Here is a 22,006-nt window from a genome sequence, read left to right on the forward strand (position 1 = left end):
TTTGTTCCAAATTACTTGTATTTTCAGGTCATGTTTTGAGGAGTAACATGGCGTACAAGTCTGGCTCATTTTTAAAAACATTGAAGTGTTAACTGCCATCCAGTCTAGCAATCTAGGTGTATGATTAAATGTTTCATTTAATGAAATGTTTCAACCTCTATCACAACACCTAAATGGTCTTCGGAATTTTTTATAAATGTACTTGTCCAAATGGTATCCACATAAATACTCCATATATAAATATGTAGTTTAATGTTGAACAAATGTGAGGTGTAATCATGTTAAATCATGTGTTTCTCATGTCTTTTATACCCCTACTGATTTTTCATGTTAGAAGTGAAGAAATCTTGACTTCTTTGATCACGTGGATATTTTTGCTCTATGTATCTCGAAGCACAGTATAATAGGTACACATATGAAATTTCATGCTTTCACAACTCATACAAATGCCTTTATCCTCGATGCATGAAGCATTTAGAAAATGTAATTGATTAGCATCAGTTTTCTTATCACCATTTTGTCTTAACATTTTTGTTTCATTTATTCAGGGATAAAACTGTCATTTGTATTTGGGGTGTTGTTCGCTCATTTACATATCCATTGTTGGGATCAAACCAGCAATTCTATTCATTTTTTTCCTTCTCTGCCTTCTTTTGGATTACTGATGAATTGTTTTCCTTCTTTAAATTTTAGCTCTATTGGGGGTGGCAAAATAGCATAGCTGATGAGGTGCTCGTGTTCACCAAGCCAGGCTCAATCCCCAGCACCACCTACAGTACCTTAGAAGTGACCATATGCACAACAGCATAGTGCACTATGCTATTTTAACAATGTCTTATATTTGTTTTAAACCTTTTAAAGATATTTAAGCCCTAATTTTTATGCACACAGCTAACAATTTCTGTGTTATTTGTGAAGACCCAAATTTCTACCTGGAACATTTTGTCACTGAATTCTTTCAGATTTCAAGCAGCCAAATTCATTTTTCACTTGTATTCTTTTTTTTTTTTTTTTTGCTTTTTGGGTCACACCCGGCGATGCACAGGGGTTACTCCTGGCTCATGCACTCAGGAATTACTCCTGGCGGTGCTCAGGGGACCATATGGGATGCTGGGAATCGAACCCGGGTCGGCCGCGTGCAAGGCAAACGCCCTACCCGCTGTGCTATTGCTCCAGCCCCTTCACTTGTATTCTTAAAGAGAATACAGATTCCAGAATATACAAGGATGAGTATTTTCAGTTACCTTTAAAGATACTGCACTATGTTCTGCTCACAATGCTTCTGGCAGCAAACTGGCCACCATTTTTATATGCTACTACTTTAGTAAAATCAGCCTCCAACTATTATCGTTTGTTTTGGGGCCATTCTCAGGACTTCTGGCAAGTTTGAAGGACTATTTGGGGTGGCAAGGATCGAAACCAGATCAGCCATATGCATAACAAGCATCTTACCCACCGGACCATGGCTCCAACCCCTCTTTCATCAAGGGCTTAAAAAAATTCAGACTATGAACTCTTACTTCCAGTATCATTTGATTTGTGGTGTTTCAGTCCTTGGTGATATAAAATTTTCTTGACTTAAAATTTGATCATAGGTTTAACAAATGAAAATAACAAACTAAATTAAAAGATATACAGCAGGCTGCAATATAGCTGGTGCTATAGAAGGGAATATTTTAAATATGCTCCAAATATTTTAAACACTTCCAAATATCATTGTAAATTCTAATACTGGGTCATAGCTATTAAATCAAACTACTTTATATTACCTTTAGCTTGTAGATGCCTTTGTGATGACCTAATAGGTCACAGATATTTCATTTTGGGGCTAGAAATAGAATTCTGTTCTGAATGAAACCTGAAGGCCTCAGTATTTTCCGGTGTTTTTGTGGCTCATTTTCATGTGGACTGCCATTACTGGAAGGTTCCTTCCTTTCCCCAGGTTTCCCATGGACACACTAATTCTTGGTCTTTTATAAAAAGGATTAAACTCTGATCCCTTGCAAATTAGCTTACCTTATTCATCAATAAATGGGCCTGCAAGAGTGTTGAAGTCTAATTCCTTGAATTATTACATTTTCAGTTAAGAACAGTTCTTCCCATTTTATTAGGCTTTATTTCTATCACATTTCTCACACTTGGCTAGTAAGGGGAAACCAGCTGTCCTATATATAATTTCTAGCTTCAAAGCCAAGTTGTTCCCACCACTTTGACACTCATGAGAATTCACCTGCATTTTTGTATAGACTGGTATATATTTTAAAATGTTAAAAACGGGCATTCAGGTACTATCACTTACAGCTGCAGGAATAAGCTTTAGTATTACAAATTTCTCCTTCAACCTCTATGTAAGCACCCAGGTCGTTAAATAAGGTTAAATGTGTCTAGAAAATAATAAATCATTAGCATTTACAAATTACTTTCAGCGACTACAACTGATTGCAATATCAGCTCTAGATCTACCTGGATGAATTACTTCTGATAATATAACTGTCAAGTCTCCTGACGATATAATTAACTAGTCAAGATTCCTAGTTGTAAAAATCACCTTCCTGGCATGGAATTCGTATCTAATAGTTCTTCCCTCCTTTCTGTGATTAATGTCCTTTCTAATAAGAGAATGGCTATAGGAACCAAACTCAAGCCTCACAATGGACAATACTGGAATAGTATGAGTTATATGATAATTTTCATTGTTCAGATGAAAGGATTCCCAATAAAAATTTAAGAAAATCTGGTAGCGAAAGTAAGTTATTGAGTTTTCTAATAGTTTTAATTTAGAAACTACATTATAAAGACCTGTTTTACTACATGCAATGTATAGTAGGATGTAGGCAGTGAATGAGGCACTGTCTCATTGTCAAAAATACAACTGAAAGTAACATGACTGCAATGAGTTTCAGAATAAACACTAAGTCAGAGTTTAAAATTCTAATTTATTTCTAACAAACACCACTTGATGCTTGACTCACAGGCTTTATTAACATTTGTCTACAGTATCATTTCCTTATGAAATGAACTAGTACAGCTTAAACCAAATGAAATCATAATCACCTGAATTGTCTGTAAACTACTATTAGCTAAATTTATAACGTTGCATTTGTTTAGTACAGCCAAAGTTTTAAATACAGAAAGCACAAGAATAAACCAATGGTAACACGTGAAATTTAGATCATCTGGGCAATTTAGAAGGTGGACTTTCAAGAAGTCTGAGGCACAATTACAAGAGAGTAAAAGTTCTTGTGCAACCTACAGTAAATGTAGCAAAGAAAATTAAGACGTAAAAAAACAAGGGGAAGTTCATTGTAAAAATACTATCAAAATATTTCTACTTTAAGATATTTTGCTTTCATCTTTAGATCAATTGAAAAAAAATTCTTTATTTTAAAATAAAACCCCCAAATTTTGGTTGGTCTACTAAATACTTAGAAATGTTTTCATTTTTAATTGATGTAGACATTAATGTTGGAAAAACAAAATCAAAAACAAGGTAAAAAGGTACTGAGTCCCATGACAAAAAGTCAGCCCCCAAACACAATTGTTGATTTCCCTCAATATACTTACCTTGCATTTCACTGAAGATACTGTTAAGAGAAACCTTTTTGTTTTTAAACCATAGACAAAGAGCTTGAGTGACCAAATTAAGAAATAAAACAAACTCTGAAAGTATTTTAAGCCATAAGATATTTCAAGTAAATAGGAATAGTATTATTTCCTACTGTTTCTTGCAGAAACCCGCACTTGTTACCCTAAAGAATTTTTTATTCAGTGTTTAAACACATCAAGGCAAATATACTTATTTAAATCCACAATGTTTTTTTTTGATCTCTCACCAAAAAAAGAAATGTTTGTGTTTTCTTCAATTTTTTCTGTAAGTATTAATTTGTTTTGTCTACCCTATTGTGATAACTGGATTTTTAAAGGCTATCACACAAAAATTACATATTAATGTATTTTGGGAAAAAAATTTCATATAAGACAACCACAGCAATAGTGAAGAGATGAATTTGGCAGACATTCTCACTCAAATTATAAATCAGAAACCAAGAAATAAATAACACCTTTCTCTGGCTGAAATTTACAGTTTTCCTATATTAAATGTTGCGGTGTAAAAAAGTACAACTGTGTAAAAGAGAGAGACAATGATTCTAAGGCACCCTTTAAGAATAGGGAATTTTAAAGTTTCCAGTTGACTGTGTTACAATTAGTTTAAAAAATTTTTTGGAAGAATTACTTTTGACATCCATTAGGAAAACAGATGTCAAATACCCTTTTCCCAGATTAACATAACAGATTTTTACCAACAACTTTACCACAGTTTTTGTCTCCATGCCCAAAGTGCAGGCAAACCAAGGTAATCCTTTCTTACCAAAGTTCATATTTGGAAAGATAGAACTATGAGTTCAAACTAGAACCAAAGTATTGTTTTGGTTTAGATGACTTTAAATGAAACAAATGGTTGTAAATAATAAATAGAGTATCTATTTTTTGGAACATTATGGCTTAAAATACTATTTACTTTTAATTTCACAAAAAACCCACAGTTTTATTGTTCTGAAAAGCAATGAAAGGCATGCACCTCTACTAGCAGATTTAGCACTTCTGACCAAGTAAGACACCAACTTCTTAAAAAATATGCTTCATGCATTGCACTGGTTTTGTTTTGCTTTGTTTTTTTAAGATGGAAATTTTAATACATTATTTCTTTTTCAAACTTGAACGGGAACCAGAATGGGATGATCCAGATGACCTGTGGTGCCTATAAAACAAAACGGAGAAAGCAGATCATCTAGCAAACTGAAGTTAGGTATCAGCATTCATCCCAAGACTATGAGAATACACATTATGCTGACAAAAGATAATAAAAATCATAGATCCGCATACACATAATGTGAGCCCAAAAAGTATTAACATAAAATTACAATTTTAAATAACTTCCCATTTCAAGATATTGCCATCTCTCAATTACTTACTGAAGTCTTGTGAAAATGCATAAAACAAGTAATACACAACAAAGGCGTATAAACTTGATAATGGAAGTGTGATTAAAGTCAATCTCAGAGATACATTATAGTGTGTTACATTTGTATGTAAAGTATCAATATAGCAAGGCTCTGTATATCAGAATATATATCTATAAATAACTATATGTTATAAGTCAAAGTCACACCAAGTGACTGTATAATATAAAATTATATTCATGCAGCTAATATGAATAATTCAATATATCAACCTGGGTAAAGTAGTGGTGTTCCAAGGGGTTGGGCCCTGGGCTCAGGGTTGTTTAGAGTTTTCACCAATCACCTGGCTTATGGAATAGAGAACATGTTCATTAAGTTTATATGACAACAAACTGGGGGGACTATATGTGGCTAAGATAAAAAATTGCAAAAGTCGTAAGAAAGCAACAGATGTACAGAAATAGACTAGTTTGTGAAAACTTAATACTTAAATTTCAAATGTGAAGGAGCAAAATTTATTATTCTAAGTAGGAATCATGAGTAATCCTACCAGTGAACCCAGTTATAATCAGATTTTACTTAATTTTTACTTTTACAAACAAAAAGGATGAGAAAAAAATTGCTGATTACAGAGGAAGCCATTTAAATGACCATGAAGTTACACTGAGAACAAAAAAAAAACCTAGTAATAAAGTAGCCTTTTGTTTAAAAGGATAAAAGTACATGCATACTCTCCAAATTTTAAGAATGTCAATAAAAGCCTCTTAAAAAAAATTTCAAACTGCAAGATGAAAAATCTTTTAGCTATAAGATAAAAGGCATGAAATAATTTGCTGTGAAAATGAATACACATATTTAAAAGAGGACAGATTTCCAATTGCTAAAAAGTTTTTAAATTAAATGCACATTGAATACTATGCCTTTTAATATTTACTGTAAAATCAACACATGAATATAAAAATCATTAAATCAATTCAATGTATTTAGAATTAAGATCTTAAAACACACATAACCAAGAGTTGGCCATGACTGTTTATAAAAATAAAAATGGAAACAAAAGTGATCAGATAGTGGAAGACTGGCTCAATCTATAACTTTGAAATAACCTGATCAAAGCACAAATATACTCGTTCTTTGAAGTTCAAAGTTGAAAAGTATCATTTAACGTTAAAAACATAGTTCTTTGTGAAGTTTAGTTTATCTACTCAACACCCATTCTTATTTCTACAGAAACCCAAACCTTTCGGGTGACCGTGATCTTGTTCGTCTTTTTTTGCGATCACCAGATGAAGAAGATCTAGAACGACTTCTCTTTCTGTTCCTCTCAGGAGAAGATGATGAACTTGAATAAGATCTTTTTCGTGGGGAAGAAGAGCCCCTGTGCGACCTGGAGCTGGATCTTCATTAATTAAGAAACAAATCAAACATTTCATTAAAAGAAGAAATGAGGTAGGTTACTTAGTTAACAACAGCTCCAAAAACATACAGGATTTATAACTATGAAAATTTTATAAGGAATACTTACTGCATACTCAAGAGAAGACGTCTGGTTCAATCATAAAAACAATTCTATTTAAGTACAATGAATTTCATGTCTTTAAAAAAAAAATCTAAGTGTTCATCACCAATAAGTAGGAACTAGTCTAATAAAATAAAATTTTAGTATAAGGTTTTTATTTTAATGTGCACAAAAACAGCAAAACCAACATGTAACTTCATTTGCACTTTATGAATAGACAATATATTCTTCCAATTAGGGCTGAGTATTTATAGCCCATCTCCTGAGGAGAATTAACAATTCTTTGGAGAATTATGCAATATATTAAGTCATAAAATGAGCAAGGATAGGGGATAGAAATGAAAAAGAATAGTACTATTAAGTTGCTAAGAATCAAAGAATAAAATGAATTATTTTAAACTTGACTTATGTTAATATTTATTTATGAATGACCACTATTAATGAAGTATAAAGTGTTGACATTCACATGTTTAAGGCAGAAATGTGCAAATTCTTAAATGTTAAAATTTTCTTCATTTACGTATTTTGGTTGAAGGATTTTAGCTCAAACTTCCCAAAAAATTCACCTTTGGGCTTAAAATAAAATTAGAAAGCCCAAAAGGAGAATTCTTTGGAAAGTTATAAGCAATGAAAAATTGTTAGGGGTGAATATGAAGGCTGTACTGTAACCCTTAGTAACAGTGCTCTCCAAAGGGAACCGGTATATAAAGAGTTTCACCTAAGAAGCACTCAATAAAAAGACTGAAACATTAACACAAACTCACTTAACCACTACTTTTATTGGCTTAAAAGTGTGCATATCAGTTTTTTCTTGTTTATTGAACTGCAACCATTCTCTAATGTCGAGAGTTGGCTCTAATATACCACTTATTTTTATCAGAAGAGCTACACTGGTTTCATCCAATTAGAATCCTGTCATTTTCTTCTTCATGTAAGGTGCCTTGTGCCAGATCAACAAATTAACTTAAAAAGGCAGTGTATTTTGACTTTAAGGAAACAATTTTTTTAAAAAAGAAACCACTGTTATACTTGTAAGAAATTACAAATGGTTTCCCCCTACAGGCCTGCCTAAATGCAACTTAAAGTTGACAGCAACGTTTTAAAACCACAAAAACACATCATAGCTATACTAAACAATTCTAATTTGTGGAATCAATGAGTATCCTACACATATTGTAGATAATATCAAAGAATGGTACTTTAAGATGAAAATACATATAAAACCCTTCAGAAACTCATCCTGATATAAATGGGAAAAATATTTTCTGTGATAATTGCACTGCAAAACATTCGAGGGAGTTAGAGGGGAGGCCATACCCAGTGATGCTCAGAGTTTATTCCTGACCCTGCCATCAGGAATTACTCCTGGTGGTGCTTGAGGCACCAGATGGGATACCCGGAATCCAACCCAGGTCCATTGTATGTGAGGCATGCCCTACCTGCTATACTGTCGCTTAATCCAACAAAATCTTTTGGATTCAGTTTTATAACAGGAGTAGACCTTTTATTCACATATACTTTGTTATTGTTACAAATTTTACATCCTCAATATTGGTGATGAAACTTGGTTTCACCATTCTACTTCACCACATTTCAGCACAAAAATAACAAACCTTAGAAATACAAATAGCCACCTTAATTCAATCATGGGAATGTCTTGGCACACTGCTGATAATGGAAACATCTCATGGTGAGAAAAGCTGATGGTAAGAGCATTAGTTTTCTAATGCTAAAATAAAATTGACAAGTAGAAGCAAAATAAGAGGGGAAAAGCAGCTACACTTTCTGCAGACTTTAAGTATTTCTCTCTGCTTTACAGAGAGATGCTACCTCATTCACCTTGATTTCGACCCACGAGATCTCGAACGTTCTCTGGAACTGGAACGAGATCTTGACTGCGAACTGGAAGAACTTCTTGAACGGGACCTGGAACAATATGGAAGGATTTTTTTTTTCTAGGACAACTTACTTAGTTTTGTGATATGAACACTGAAAGAAAGGCATTAGAGTTTATTTTGTATTAAAAAACTTTTGAAATAAATTTTCAAAACAGTCTTTTTTAAGATAACTTTACTTTTTCATTTAGTATTTATGCTAAAAATACCTTCTAAAAATAATCAACTATGAGTTTTTGAATTTGGTTCCATTACTAAAAAAATATTCAAAGGTAAATTTTAAATAAACATCAGCATCAATTTTTAATACTGAATAATTATGTTAATATTTTAAAGTTACCCAGGTTTTAGATATTCATAAAAAACTAAGCTCTATTTAACATTTCTATGTCTCCATTTCTGTTATAAAATCTATTTTATAATCTATTTTCCAGCAAGTATAAAGCTATAAACACTGGTATTTAAATTTGATTAGCTGCTGTACTTTACTGCCTATGCACAGCTAAAGTAAGTAAACAATACTTAACAAATTTGTCACTGTTTCACATACTTATCCTACTGAAAAATATAAAAGGGAGATAGAGTCCAATTGAGTTTGAAAAGTTACAAAGAAAAACAGAATTCACTTATTCATACTTTCAATATAAATCTTAAAAATAAACTGTAGAAAAAGATGATCACATTTTCATTTTACAGTTAACTATCTTTAATATTATTCTTTTAAGGATTCATCACCTTATAATAATAATTACCTATTTGTTAAATACATAATTAGCTAATTTGTATTTCTAAATGCTATTAAAATTCACTGCTCATGATTTCATTTAACCATGAATTCTTCAAAACCTGTTAATATAGGAACTCCTTTTTTCCCAGTCAATACCTTATTCCTACTGTTAACTATAAAAACAGGAAATACTTAACATTAATAACAGAACATGCTCAATAAAATGCTCTCATTCTCAGACATCTTATGAACATAAACCAAATAGAGTGTGGTTCAACGTTCCTTTATTCAAACTATCTACATCAGAGAAAATTACTTATTTTTTTTTAATAAGAAATAATTTCCTGGAAAATTCCTGTCTTAGACTTTTATCACCATCAATAAATATATCTTTACATCATTCAATTAAAAATTCTGCAAGTTACTTACATAATTAAACAACACTATGTGACTGAATTTTAATGTCTATTTTAATAAAAATACCTTTTATAAAGGGTGCTAAAATGAATTAAGGATGCTTCTAATTTGAATTTCTGATATATATACTGTCATGTCATTAAGATGGATTATCTTTTAAAAGGTAATGAATGAAATCTCTAATATAGAAAGGAAAACGTATTCAGTCAAAACAAAACAAAACAAAATTTATAAATAAGGAAGTTAGATACTGACATTTTGACTGGTGTTACCCTTGACCTGTACCCGTTTACCTGGACCTAGACCTTGAACTTGAGGGGGAGGATGAGCGTGATGAAGACCGTGAATGAGAAGACCGAGACTTTGAGCGACTTCGTCTATTAGATTTCTTTTTATTACTATCTTCTTCTTCACTGGCATCCAGATTATATTTTGAGAGGTCTGCATCATCTTCATCCTCATCCTAAAAATATTTACATTTAGTCATTAAGATGTTAACACTAACAGTTCTGTATACTAGACAACTTCCTATAGTTAACACCATCAACATTTTCAAAATTCTGCCATCTGTGTACTTAAGTCTTTTCTCAGTTTCTTAACAGCTTAATGGCTCTCAGATATTCCAAAGAAATACATATTTTCTCTTTTCCTCTTACAAAGTATTCACAGGTAAGTCATCAAGAATGTGCAATTCTACTCAAATCATTTTCTTAGTATTAGTACAATACTAATACTAATTCCCACCAGATAATTAAATTTTTCAGTAGTTCTCCCTAACTCTGCAATGGATAGCTCAATATACTGAATTAGTATTCTTAAGGCAAAGACAAAGGGAAAGGATCCCATATGTCTTTTAGAAACTTATTCCCCCCCCCCACATTAACTGTAGTTGCATTTGAGAGCATGTTATAAACAAAGTGAAATGTACCATTTAAAAACCTGGCTTTTCTGAATCACCAGATTTAATGTTATTCTTTAGCACAAAGCTGGGAGTAGTCCCCAAGTGCCACCAAACTTGGTCCCAAAACAAATCAACTATACTTACACATTTCTTAGTTAGGAAACAATTGCTTTTATCTATCTGAAGGTGGCGAATTCACCAGTAAAAAGCCAATTCTTTCCTATCATTTCATAGTCTAAACATATGTTAATGTTCTCAGCCCCCCCTCCAACTCCATGACACATAAATAGCTCATCTATGGATCTGTTATTACATCATGTTATAAGAGAGATTAGTGCTTGGGAGAGTTGAAGCTCAGAATTTTTGGGAAAAAAAAAAATCACCTAAAAGAATGTACTTTTTACCAATAGTGAAAATACATTAAGAACATTCATGTGTCACAGTAAATATGATAGAAAATTGTTTACCTCATCTAATTTATATTTAGAAAGATCTTCATCCTCATCCTCTTCCTCTCCCTCAGATTCTTTATCTTCAACCTCCTTTAAAATAGATGCAGGACCAACTGCTTTCCCTCTGTATTTTTTCTTCTTCCGTCCAAACTAGAAGTTAAGTTTCATTTCATTACATTCTGTCAGCAGAAAATGGTAGTGATACTTCTCCCCAGGAAATTTCTTTTATATATTTAAGTCAACATATAATATAGTTATGGGCTGGAGCGATAGCACAGCGGTAGTGCGTTCGCCTTTCACGCGGCCAACCCCTGTTCGATTCCTCCGCCCCTCTCGAGAGCCCGGCAAGGTACCGAGAGTATACTGCCCGCACGGCAGAGCCTGGCAAGCTACCTGTGGCGTACTGGATATGCCAAAAACAGTAACAATACGTCTCTCAATGAGAGATGTTACTGGTGCCCGCTTGAACAAATCGATGAGCAACAGGATGACAGTTCGACTGGGCACCAGTAACGTCTCTCATTGAGAGACGTATTGTTACTGTTTTTGGCATATACAATACGCACGGGTAGCTTGCCAGGCTCTGCCGAGTGGGCTCGATACTCTATGTAGCTTGCTGGGCTCTCCGAGAGGGGCGGAGGAATCGAACTCGGGTAGGCAGCGACAGTGATAATATAGTTATATAATTATATAATAATAGATTTTTAAGTCCATTACCAATTATGCTTAGGTCAATGATAACTTACTACAAAATGAAAGATGCTGTAATACCTAAGTTACCTTTAAAAACAAGACATTAACAATTTTCCCTCTGCACTTAGTATCTTCAAACGTGTGTCAAATTTAGCAACCAGGCACACTATAGTAAGCTTACCTCATCGTATTCACCATCAGATTCCTCTCTTTCTATATATTCAACATTTTCTCTTTCATTAAAACCACCACCGTATCCTAAAATAAAGAGATAAAGTGTCATACTAAGGATTAAAATGACAAAACTTGCACAAACCACTGTCACTTATCAATGACAGTGCATACCCAACTCAAAGAGTACCCATCTCATACAGTACAAGTCTTTAAACACAAACATCTTTAACAAAAAATAACTACAGAAACCAGCCTCAGTTACAGAGTCAACTGGAAAATTCCTACAGCTACCTCTGATCAGTTTCAGAATATCCTATGACTTAGGCAATTCATGGAATTATAGTTAGTAGTAGAAAGAAGACTTCTATTCAAACCTCTGCAATAAGTAAGTTTTAAAGTACCCTTCCACTATAACTATTACTCTCTGGGAAAGGACTGGTTTTTAAAAAAGCCAAAAAACTAAACCACAATATTAACCCAGTAGTATGCATTTTGAACATTCTGATTAAATGGTGAGAGGCTAAAATGCAGCTAAAAATTTTGAAAAGTCCTAATTATATGGGCAAGTAAAATGACACGGTGAAGGATATCTGTATTAGTTTTAATCTAACTGTTTTAAATACAGAGCTAATACTTATCAGGCTCTCGGAAGTAGCAAACTTCTGATGTCACACAATAGAGAACTACAATTAAAACTAACAGATTTTTGAAATGAGTTTAAAAGGACTAAAGAGTTTGAAGGCTGTGATACTGAATCTTTTATTAAAAATAAGTAGCACTGTACTCCCATTGTTCATTGATTTGCTTGAGCGGGTACCAGTAACGTCTCCACTGTGAGACTTGTTGTTACTGTTTTTGGCATATCGAATACGACACGGGTAGCTTGCCAGGCTCTACTGTGTGGGAGAGATACTCTCAGTAGCTTGCCGGGCTCTTGGAGAGGGACAGAGGAATCAAACCCGGGTCAGCCACGTGCAAGGCAAACAACCTATACTTACTAAAAACAAGTCACTGTCATCCCACTGCTCATTGATTTGTTTGAGTGGGCACCAGTAACGTCTCTCATTGAGACTTATTGTTACTGTTTTTGGCATATCCAATATGCACAGGTGGCTTGTCAGGCTCTGCCAAGTGGGCTCGATACTCTCGGTAGCTTGCTGGGCTCTCCGAGAGGGGCAGAGGAATCGAACTCGGGTAAGCAGCGTTAAAGGCGAACGCCCAACCGCTGTGCTATCGCTCCAGCCCATTAGAAATAACTATATAATCAAAAGTTATAATAATTGCACTGCCCTATATATTCCGAAGAGGTACAAATACATGAAGCAAGTACAAATACATTAAGATTCCTAGAGTGTAACGATTTCACAGAAGAGCAATGATGGTAAATAAATTTATAATTCTAAAAGCATTAATTTTTATATTTTTTTACCATAATTCTGCCCATCAAAGGCTAAAAAATGATTGCTGACATTTTAAGTCACCCACAGAAGAAACTAAATTCAAAAGACTATGTAAAATCTTTATAAGAGTGAAATAAATACTGATGAAATATAACACTAACATCTGTTTTATTTTAAACTAAAACTAATATCTGTTTTAGTTTTTATGAAACTTGAGTGTCATCTCTTTGCTCCTCCTATCACATTCCTGAGACAATATACTTTCCACAGCTCACATGTCTGGAGCTATGGAGCCAGGATGGAGGAGAAAACATTTTGTTCATTAAATGACCAGGTTATCCCTTGTTCAGGGACATCAAGGCAAGCTTGCAACCAGGATATCCACAGCATCCATCTGTCTCATTCCTCACGACTGACTGCTGGACAGAGGCCAAAGGTGCCAACCCAATTTGCTTTATTGTGGAAAATTGCCACAGTGGTCATTTCTACTACAGAAATAGTCTTAACATATCTTGTACACACAAACTAACAGAATGTTGTTCCAGCTACATACCAAGAAAAGGCAAAGAATGGCTGTATTTATTTACATTTTGTTTTGGGGCCACACCTAGCAATAGTTGGGGGCTGGGAGAGAACACTACTCTTCTGGCTCTATGCCAAGGAAAACCCTCAACTCCAGCATGCAAGGCAAGCCTTCTACCCTGAGTCACACCCTCAGATTCCCAAAAGGCTTACTAATAGTACTTTGTCACATTAATAATCCCCAGTTGAAAATGTTACAGCAAATAGAAATTTGAAGAATTATAGACAAGATTTAGAAAATGAGTCCTATCACAGTTTTTGATGTATATAAGCAAAATTTTTAAAATTCATGTAACAGTAAATACAAGGCTGTGTTTACATGCCCACATATTGCCCACAGAAAAACAATCTGTTATAATAAGACCATTAAAACATGCTATGTGAACCTTCCAGCAACTTATTTCATGAACACTTCCCTTACATGTAAGATTAAATTTGGGGCTAAAGAGACATTACAGGGGTTAATGCACTTTCTTTGCATTCAACTGACACCAGTACAAATCTATGGCACTGCAGATGGTTCTCTAGGACAGTCAGAAGAGGAACCCAGAAGTTACCGTGGGGGTGGGGGGAGAGGGAAAAGCATCATTTGCAATAAACAGTAGCCACAGGTGGGTTAGAGGAATCAGGGCAGGATCTGCGTTTCTTTCATAAAATTTCATTCTCTTGGACCTGAAACATTTCAGTAGGTAGGCCAGCAGCCTTGCACATGACCGACAAGGGTTCAATCTCTGGCACTGCATGTGTTCCTATGAGCACTGCAAGAAGTAATCCTTGAGCACAGAGTCAGTACTAAGTCCTGAGCACCAAACATGCCCCCAAACTGAAATCTAAAAAAATACAGGGGTCAGAGCAATAGTACAGAGGGTAGGGCGTATGCCTTGCATACACCCAATTTGAGCACTGCCAAGTCTAACTCCTGAATGAAAAAGAAAGAAATAACCCCTGAGCATCACCAGGTGTGGCCCCAGATTAAAAAACAAATACATGTTTCAGTAGAGGAAAAGACTTATTTGAAGGGGTACAGAAATGAGTGAGTTACTAAAAAAGACATCAATGTGTCCGTCTTCTATAACAAGCACATGGTTGGAGAGATCTTAGAAAAATCAAAGAAAATCATGTTTCAGTTTGACTATGAGTTTGACACTGGTGATACTGAGAAGGCACCTAATTATTAGGGCTAAAGGGGTTTGACTATTTGGATTCAAGAAATCTGAGCTTTAGACACAAATATGGCTCGCATACTGTGCCAATGGCTAATGAAGATTAGAGTTAAGGATAAAAATGCGTAGACAGGGCAATCCCCAGAACTGTAGAGCACAAGCCACAAACATTCCTGGGCCCTTGCACTGAACAACAGGAATCACTAAAAGGGGCAAAAGGGGTATCCACTCTCCTAATCAGTTCTTGGGAAGCCTAGAAAACAGAAAAGAAGAGCTTAAGCACTAGGCCTTGAGAAACTTCAACATTCTGTAGCCAGATAGTAAACAGAAAAGGACGAAACAAACAAAAGAAAACGCAACAGATCAATTGATCAACAATCAATCACCAGAAATGTCTGAAAGTATTAAGGAAAGCTGCTGCTGCTGGTGGTGGTGGTGGGCGTGGGGGGGGTCAGAGAGAAGAAACTTGTTATTGGATGGATCTACCCAATCAGTAAAAAGGCAAAATTGCTCTCTGAAAAATGAAGGAGTGGGGTAAGATCTGAAGACCGAGAAAGGAAAAATATCTGGACTTTACATTCATTTCTACATGTAAAAATGTAAATTAAAAAACAAACAGGGAAAAAAATCAAGAATTTCTGCTGAAATGTAGAAAGTCCCAAAGATTTTATAATGTGTCTTTTGTTCCTAGAAACCAGACAGAGGATAGTTTGTCACAGAAACAGGAAATAGAAAGGTTACCAAATCAAGGTCTGATAGTTTGGAAAAAAAAAAAAAACCTTAAATTATAGGATGTATAAACTGAATGATAAAATCAGATTTGGAGCATGAATACTATGGTTATGTTAGTTGCTGATAATGGGAAAACTTATATTACGTAAATATTTTTATCTAAAGGTCCCTTTTGTTGTGCTCTGTAAATCATAAAATTATAAAACCAGGAGATGACATTTTTGTGTATGCTGGAGAAAAATAAGGTTCTAAAACTATGGCAGGGCCTGGACAGAGAATAGAGGCTAAAATGCTTGTTTGTCAAATGTGACCCCTTCTCCCAAACCTAAACAAGTGGTAAAATAGGACTGGAGAGATAGCTGAAAAGGCTAAGCATATGCAAAGCAAATGTTACATGTGGGAGTTCAGTTCAACCCCCAGCATCACATAATCCTGATCATTACCATCAGGAGTGACTCCTCAACAGAGCTGGAGTAGCTGCTGAGCACTGCCTGTTATACCTCTGCTCCCCACCACCAAAAACAAAACAAGCGCAGAATAAAAGAGAATGCTTAAATTATTTTTTCTCATGAAGTTAGTGATACATTATGAATTACATTTTCAGTTATTTTAAAAATAGAAGGCAATTTGTCTCTTACCTGTTCTTTCCTCTAACTTAGCATACTTTGGAGTATTACACATGTTACACTCTGATCTTCTGGCCCAATTCACATTACTGCAACTTTAGAAGTGATAGAAGTGAAAAATATCGAACTAATAATAATAAACTAGAAAAAACTAAGCATTTTCAGATATTCTAGAATTTAAAATTAAAAACTAGGCAAATGTTCACTAAGGATACTACAAAGAAAATGTGTAGTCTGAGAAAATTTATTCTCCAACAAACAACTATTTAAGCAGAAAAAAAAGAGGTTTATACAGTATGAGAAATAAGTAACATGATATCTACAGAGTCAGATGACATAAGTGGAAAATTATTACTTTAAATTGAGCTTAAGGCTTCACTTTTAAGGCTGCACTTCACATAAAAGAACTTTACATTTTAAAGGTTCCTATAATTTGTGTCAATTCACTTCAAAGATTAAATTCATAGCCTCCAGAAAATAATGCTTAAAAAATGTTTTTGAGGAACTATTTCAAATACTGAATCATATAACACATCAAACTCAGTGACTTACTTTATTGCAGGGAAATTTCATAATAAATTTATCATCAGTGGTATCAGAAATTAAACTCAGGGACTTAGTCCACTTTCAAGTATATTTGATTTACCTGCCTAACAGAACCTAGGAAGTTGGAAAAGTCAATACATAACTTGAAACCAAAATTAAGAACTACCTTAATAATTCTTATGACATATAACCTATAATTATGAAATTTGCACACAGGCAAAATGACTTTTATGGTGTATTTCACACAATGATAGAGGATAAAATTTAATGTGAATTTTTATTAGTATGAGAAAATGCTTTAGTGCTTTTAATAAACCTTCTTTTTTGGATGTTAGTTCATATTAAACTTGGCTTACACACCGCATCAAAGTAAAAATTATTACCATGATACAGAATTTTAAGAGCTTGTGAAGGATTTACAACTTAGTACCTGAGTTTGTCATGTTACTGATAAAAACTAGTAATACATGCAAATAGTTGTTAGCTATTTTACCATGGAAAAGTAGATGATAATTTGAAATACGTACGTTTTACACTGCCAGTCATTAGCACTAAATAGGCCTCGGCTCTTTTCTGCAAGTGTCTTTCCTATTTCAGTGCCCCCAGCTTTCATCATCTTAGCTTCAGTTGTTTTTTCTGAAAACAGAAAGGTAATACAGCATCATCTGGACAAATGGGGAAAAAATGACTCATATATAACACCTTGATAGAAACTTCCTTAGATGCTTACCCCGACCACATCTATTACAGCTGGTTCTTCTGGCGAAGTTCACATTTCCACATCTGAAAATAAAACAAAACATTTATAGCTATCTTTTAAATATTAACTTAAAAGTATCACTTCATTAAAAAAAAAGGACATACTATATATCTGAATCCAGAACTTTCAATGACACCTTAGCAATGTTAAAAGAAAGCTCATAGTTTAGGTGGAAAAATGTAAGATCTCAAGTCACAAGTCCAAGATATGAGTCCAATCTCTCTCTTCTTAGATATGTGATCTTGATAGCTAATTTAGGATCTATGTGCCAGAATCCCCTAATTAGCATACACCATTATTTATTGCAAAATTCCCTTGGATGATAAAACTTGACCCTACTTCAACACTTACAGATGTGACACCAAGCAATTTAAAAACATTTGAAAAGTTAACTTCCTGGGCTGGAGAGATAGTTTAGGGGATAAGGTGCTTGCCTTGCATGTAGCAGAACACTACTAGGTATGGCCCACCCTACTTGCCTTACATTACTCCATACTGGAGTGATCCCTGAGAACAAATGAGTGTGGTACTCCGCCTTCCCACAAAGTAAACTCCCAACATAGAAAATATTATACACACAAAATTGTGAGTCTTAGAAATACAAAATCCTAAGAAGGGGAAATGGATATATCAGAGGGCCTCATGATTCAATGCTTTTCATGAGGTATATTTAAGAAAAATGATAAATTGTAATGACTATATTTGGAATCAGTTTTTATGTTTTTATAAAGAAACGGTTTTCCTGGGTATTTATCTAACCTGTGACCTAGTTTTTCAAAAAAGACAAAGCCAATAACCTCAGTGGCACAAGGTATAATGGTATTCTTGTGTTATGGAGGGAGACTGGGCCTTATCAAGGACAGAGCCCCAATCCCTGAACTTTCTGGCCCATACTTTATATTTGTATTAGCAACCAGAAACAAAAAGGTAAGGGAGAAGATGGTCTAAGTTAAATGTATTGCACATTGGTAAACGAACATTAACTGTTCTGAAAGCCAAGTGAAGCTTACATTGTAAAAGCTTGCTACAATTTTTGGTGTTAAAAGTGAAATAATAAAGCAACCAAACTAATCCTTAGGGGTTTTTTCCCTCCAAAAACTATCCCTTAAGACCCAATAAGCAGTCAAAAAACATTCTGAAAACGCTTCTGGACTTACACAGTCTAAAAGTAATCCATTCATTTGGCTGCACCTGAACTGGAATGCACTTATTTTTTGCAGCATGGACTGCAAAAAACATTTGGGTATGATGTCATTCCATATACACTGTCAAAAGCACGATATTCTAACGAAACCCCCGTCATGAGAGGGCCGGGGTGTTCGCTACCATTTGAACGTTCTCAATCTATTGGTAGCACCAGGAGCCAAAACCAATCCCAGCTGACTCCCGTTATATTCAATACCTGAGACCTGAGACCCTACAGGGACTCTCTACATCTTCGTGTGATCGAGAGCTGTCATGAAAAACGATGATTTCATCCCACGGCGTACCACGCCGGAGAACCATGGACTGAAAATCTTCCATGGCACTAGCTCATTGAATTTCCTAATGACTAAGGCGAGCCACAGCTAGGCGTGGATGACAGTATTTGCTGCATTTCACGGCTTCTCACGCAGTGTGCCATTTCCTGCACTCGCTGTAAGGGAGCCAATTACCTGCTTCCAAGTAGGTCGTCACAAGACTGGAAGTAAAACCCAAAAGGGCTGCCCCCCCACTAACCCGCCCAGGACCAGCCAAATCGCCAGGTGAGCTCCGCGTGGAGTGGCATTTTAGCTGTGCATACCTCTCCCCTTAAGAAAAAATTTAAAAAAAAAAGCCCAAAGAACCCTTTACTCTGCAGTTATTTACACTTCTTTCCAAACAGCTCCTCCTACCCGACACGTCCTTCTACAGAAAAACCGAGCCCCTCAGGACGGCACAGTGGTTTCCACGACAGTCTCAGAAAAGCAGCCGCTGCAACACGTGCTTTGCCGCTGCAGGCGGCTCCGGGGCTTGCGTGGGCGACAAGTGCGGGCCCCGGGAACGACTCGGTTCCACAGGAACTAAGTTTTTTTCTATTTTCGGGGAGGAGCGAACGATGAGGACTGGGAAAAGGTCGGACTGGGAAAAGCGCTGAGCGCGGCGCGGGGTGGGGGCTGGGGAGGGTCAGGCAGTAGGGAAGAAAAGTTCGACCGCAACACACACACACACACACACACACACACACACACACACACACACACACGATATCAAGGGGCCGAGAGATGCCAACACACACACACACACACACACCTCACCCCACACATACACTCAAGATATCAGGGGGACGAGAAATGCCAACACACACACACACACACACACACACACACACACACACCTCACCCCACACATACACTCAAGATATCAGGGGGACGAGAAATGCCAACACACATACACACACACACACACACACACGATAATCAGGGGGCCTAGAAATGCCAACACACACACACGTTATCAGGGGGCCGAGAGATGCCAACACACACGATATCAGGGGACTGAGAGATGCCAACACACACACGATGCCAGGGGCCCGAGAGATGCCAACGGATAAATACCGGCGAGAGCAACACGTTCGGGGACGCACGGGAAAGTTGCGGGGAAAGTCACGTGAGCGAGACCCAACACCGAGCCGGCCGCGGCTTCCTTATCTCGGAAACCTGAAGAGGCGGCGGGGCGGAGGCCGGGGGCCACGGGAAGGCCAACACGCCCGCCCACGGCGGCGGGGAGGTGGGAGGAAACGACGAGCGGGGAGATACTCAAAACAAAGGCCCCGGGGCTCCGAACGCAGGCGGGTCACCCGCAGCCTCCTTCCCGCCCAGCACTCCGCTGTCCGCCGCCTCGATCCGGTTTAAGGCACCCGAGATCGCGAACACGGCGAAGGGCACACGGCCCGGAGGAAGCCCCCGCTGCATCACGGCCCATCCCAGTTCCCGGAGCCTTCACGAACTCACTTTTTGTCAGGGCAAATCCAGTCACCGTCACTGACTCGGAAATTCTTGGTCGACATCTTGGACGCCGCCACCACAGCCACCCGCAGCTACGTCTTCACAGGAGGAAGCGGGCCGGGGGCCTTCGGCTCCTGGGGCTGCCCTCTGCTGCCTGACTCCAACTACCTCCGCGTCAGGGTGTGGGAGGGAGGGCCGCAAGCCGAGGGTGAGCTCGAACTCTGTTGTTCCGGGGAAGATGCTCCTGGATGTTTTATTTTTCCAAGCCGAAAGAGTTATAATGCTATTGTTTTTTGGAGCCCAACTCCTAGGCGCTACCGGGACAGCCCAGACGGGAGGCCGCCGTGGCACTAGAAGCCCCGGAGAGCCCCCTATAGGCGGGAGGACCCAAAAGAAAAGTACTTCCGCTCCTGTGGGCGGAGCTAGGGAGGCCGAGGCGGAAATGACTATGAACTTTCAAAGTTCGATCTGTACGCAGTGCTCGCTGTAGAGCAAAGTCTCCCAAATGTGCTCGATCTGCGGTTCCCTTTTGGAAAAAATAAATTACTCAGTCTCTGACCCCAAGTCAGTTCTTTCAGTGGACAAACAGAAAGTTGCACCCAATGGCACTGCAGCTACTCCTGTCCTCTCTTGTAGGTTCAGTGTGGAGGGAAGGAGTATGGGTTTTTAAATTATTAGCGAAACTATATTTGTGATAGATTAGAAATCCTGTTCTTGTTTTATATACATGGGATGTAGGTTAGAAACGTGCTTTAAGTTTTTTAATAAATTTATGTAAATTCGCGATGTCTCCCATGGAAGGACCAATAATTTTAGAACTAAGTGCCAAATTACGTAGCTTGGGAATCCTAAAAATTACCCTAGCTTTTTATAATTCCATCCTCTGTTTACCTCTAGAAGGAACACTCGTACTTTGGGTCTATTATTTTTTGAATTTTTAGTATGTGTGCATATATATATGTTTAATTTTATAGATTGTTGATTTTTATAAGACTATTAATCATCAGTATTTTTTTCCAAACAATAATTATAAATTTTCACTAGATCATTGTATTTGTATATGCTTGGATTTACTACTACCATAAGGGGTAATAATACTGCACTGTTTATGAATTTATCCCTGTCATCTTACTGCTTTTTGTTTGTTCGTTTAGTTAAAACAGCAGGTAGTGTGCTTGCCTTGCATACTACTGGGTTCAATCTCCAGCACCTCATATAGTCAGTCCCCTGTAATATTTATGTCGGACCCCCCCCCCCCCAGGCATTGGCAGGAGTCGCTCCTGAGCACAGCTAGGTGTGGCCCCAAAGCAAAAAAAAAAAAAAGTATGAATATTCTTCTGCATGGATTTATTACAATATGCAAGAATTTTTCTGGAGTAAGCATATATGGAAGAGCATTTTCAACTCCGTTCTACTTATAACTTGTTTATTCTTTGACATTTGTAATATTTTACTCATCTGAGGGCTCCTAGCCATATATTTTATTTTTCCT

The 22,006-nt window shown here is 36.6% G+C and overlaps 1 protein-coding gene across 2 annotated transcripts; it reads right to left on the bottom strand.

Annotated features, from left to right (window-relative positions):
• Nucleotides 1-2,916: 2,916 nt before the first annotated feature.
• Nucleotides 2,917-20,940, bottom strand: ZRANB2 (zinc finger RANBP2-type containing 2). Of its 2 annotated transcripts, none has more exons than XR_008630251.1 (11): nt 20,521-20,940; nt 17,519-17,571; nt 17,316-17,424; nt 16,255-16,337; nt 11,747-11,823; nt 10,888-11,022; nt 9,813-9,982; nt 8,320-8,406; nt 6,202-6,360; nt 5,234-5,304; nt 2,917-4,759 (listed from the first exon to the last, which is right to left on the bottom strand). XR_008630251.1 is itself a non-coding variant. In XM_004603350.2 (11 exons), the coding sequence occupies exons 1-10, from the start codon at nt 20,574-20,576 to the stop codon at nt 5,275-5,277; spliced, it is 963 nt and encodes a 320-aa protein (XP_004603407.1). In that variant the 5' UTR covers nt 20,577-20,937; the 3' UTR covers nt 2,917-4,759; nt 5,234-5,274. The 2 variants fall into 2 exon arrangements, 1 of the variants encoding a protein (XP_004603407.1); XM_004603350.2 differs by having other exon boundaries at nt 5,234-5,308; nt 20,521-20,937.
• Between the last annotated feature and the right edge of the window lie 1,066 nt (nt 20,941-22,006).

The sequence above is a fragment of the Sorex araneus genome, chromosome 5 (assembly GCF_027595985.1).
Source record: "Sorex araneus isolate mSorAra2 chromosome 5, mSorAra2.pri, whole genome shotgun sequence".
Lineage (NCBI taxonomy): Eukaryota > Metazoa > Chordata > Mammalia > Eulipotyphla > Soricidae > Sorex > Sorex araneus.

Coding starts and splice junctions, on each gene's coding strand:
- ZRANB2 (XM_004603350.2), bottom strand. CDS start 20,576: ATGTCGACCAAGAATTTCCGAGTCAGTGACGGTGACTGGATTTGCCCT. Junction 11,023..11,746: donor CTGATGGTGAATACGATGAG/GTAAGCTTACTA, acceptor CTTAACTTCTAG/TTTGGACGGAAGAAGAAAAA. Junction 9,983..10,887: donor CTAAATATAAATTAGATGAG/GTAAACAATTTT, acceptor AAATATTTTTAG/GATGAGGATGAAGATGATGC.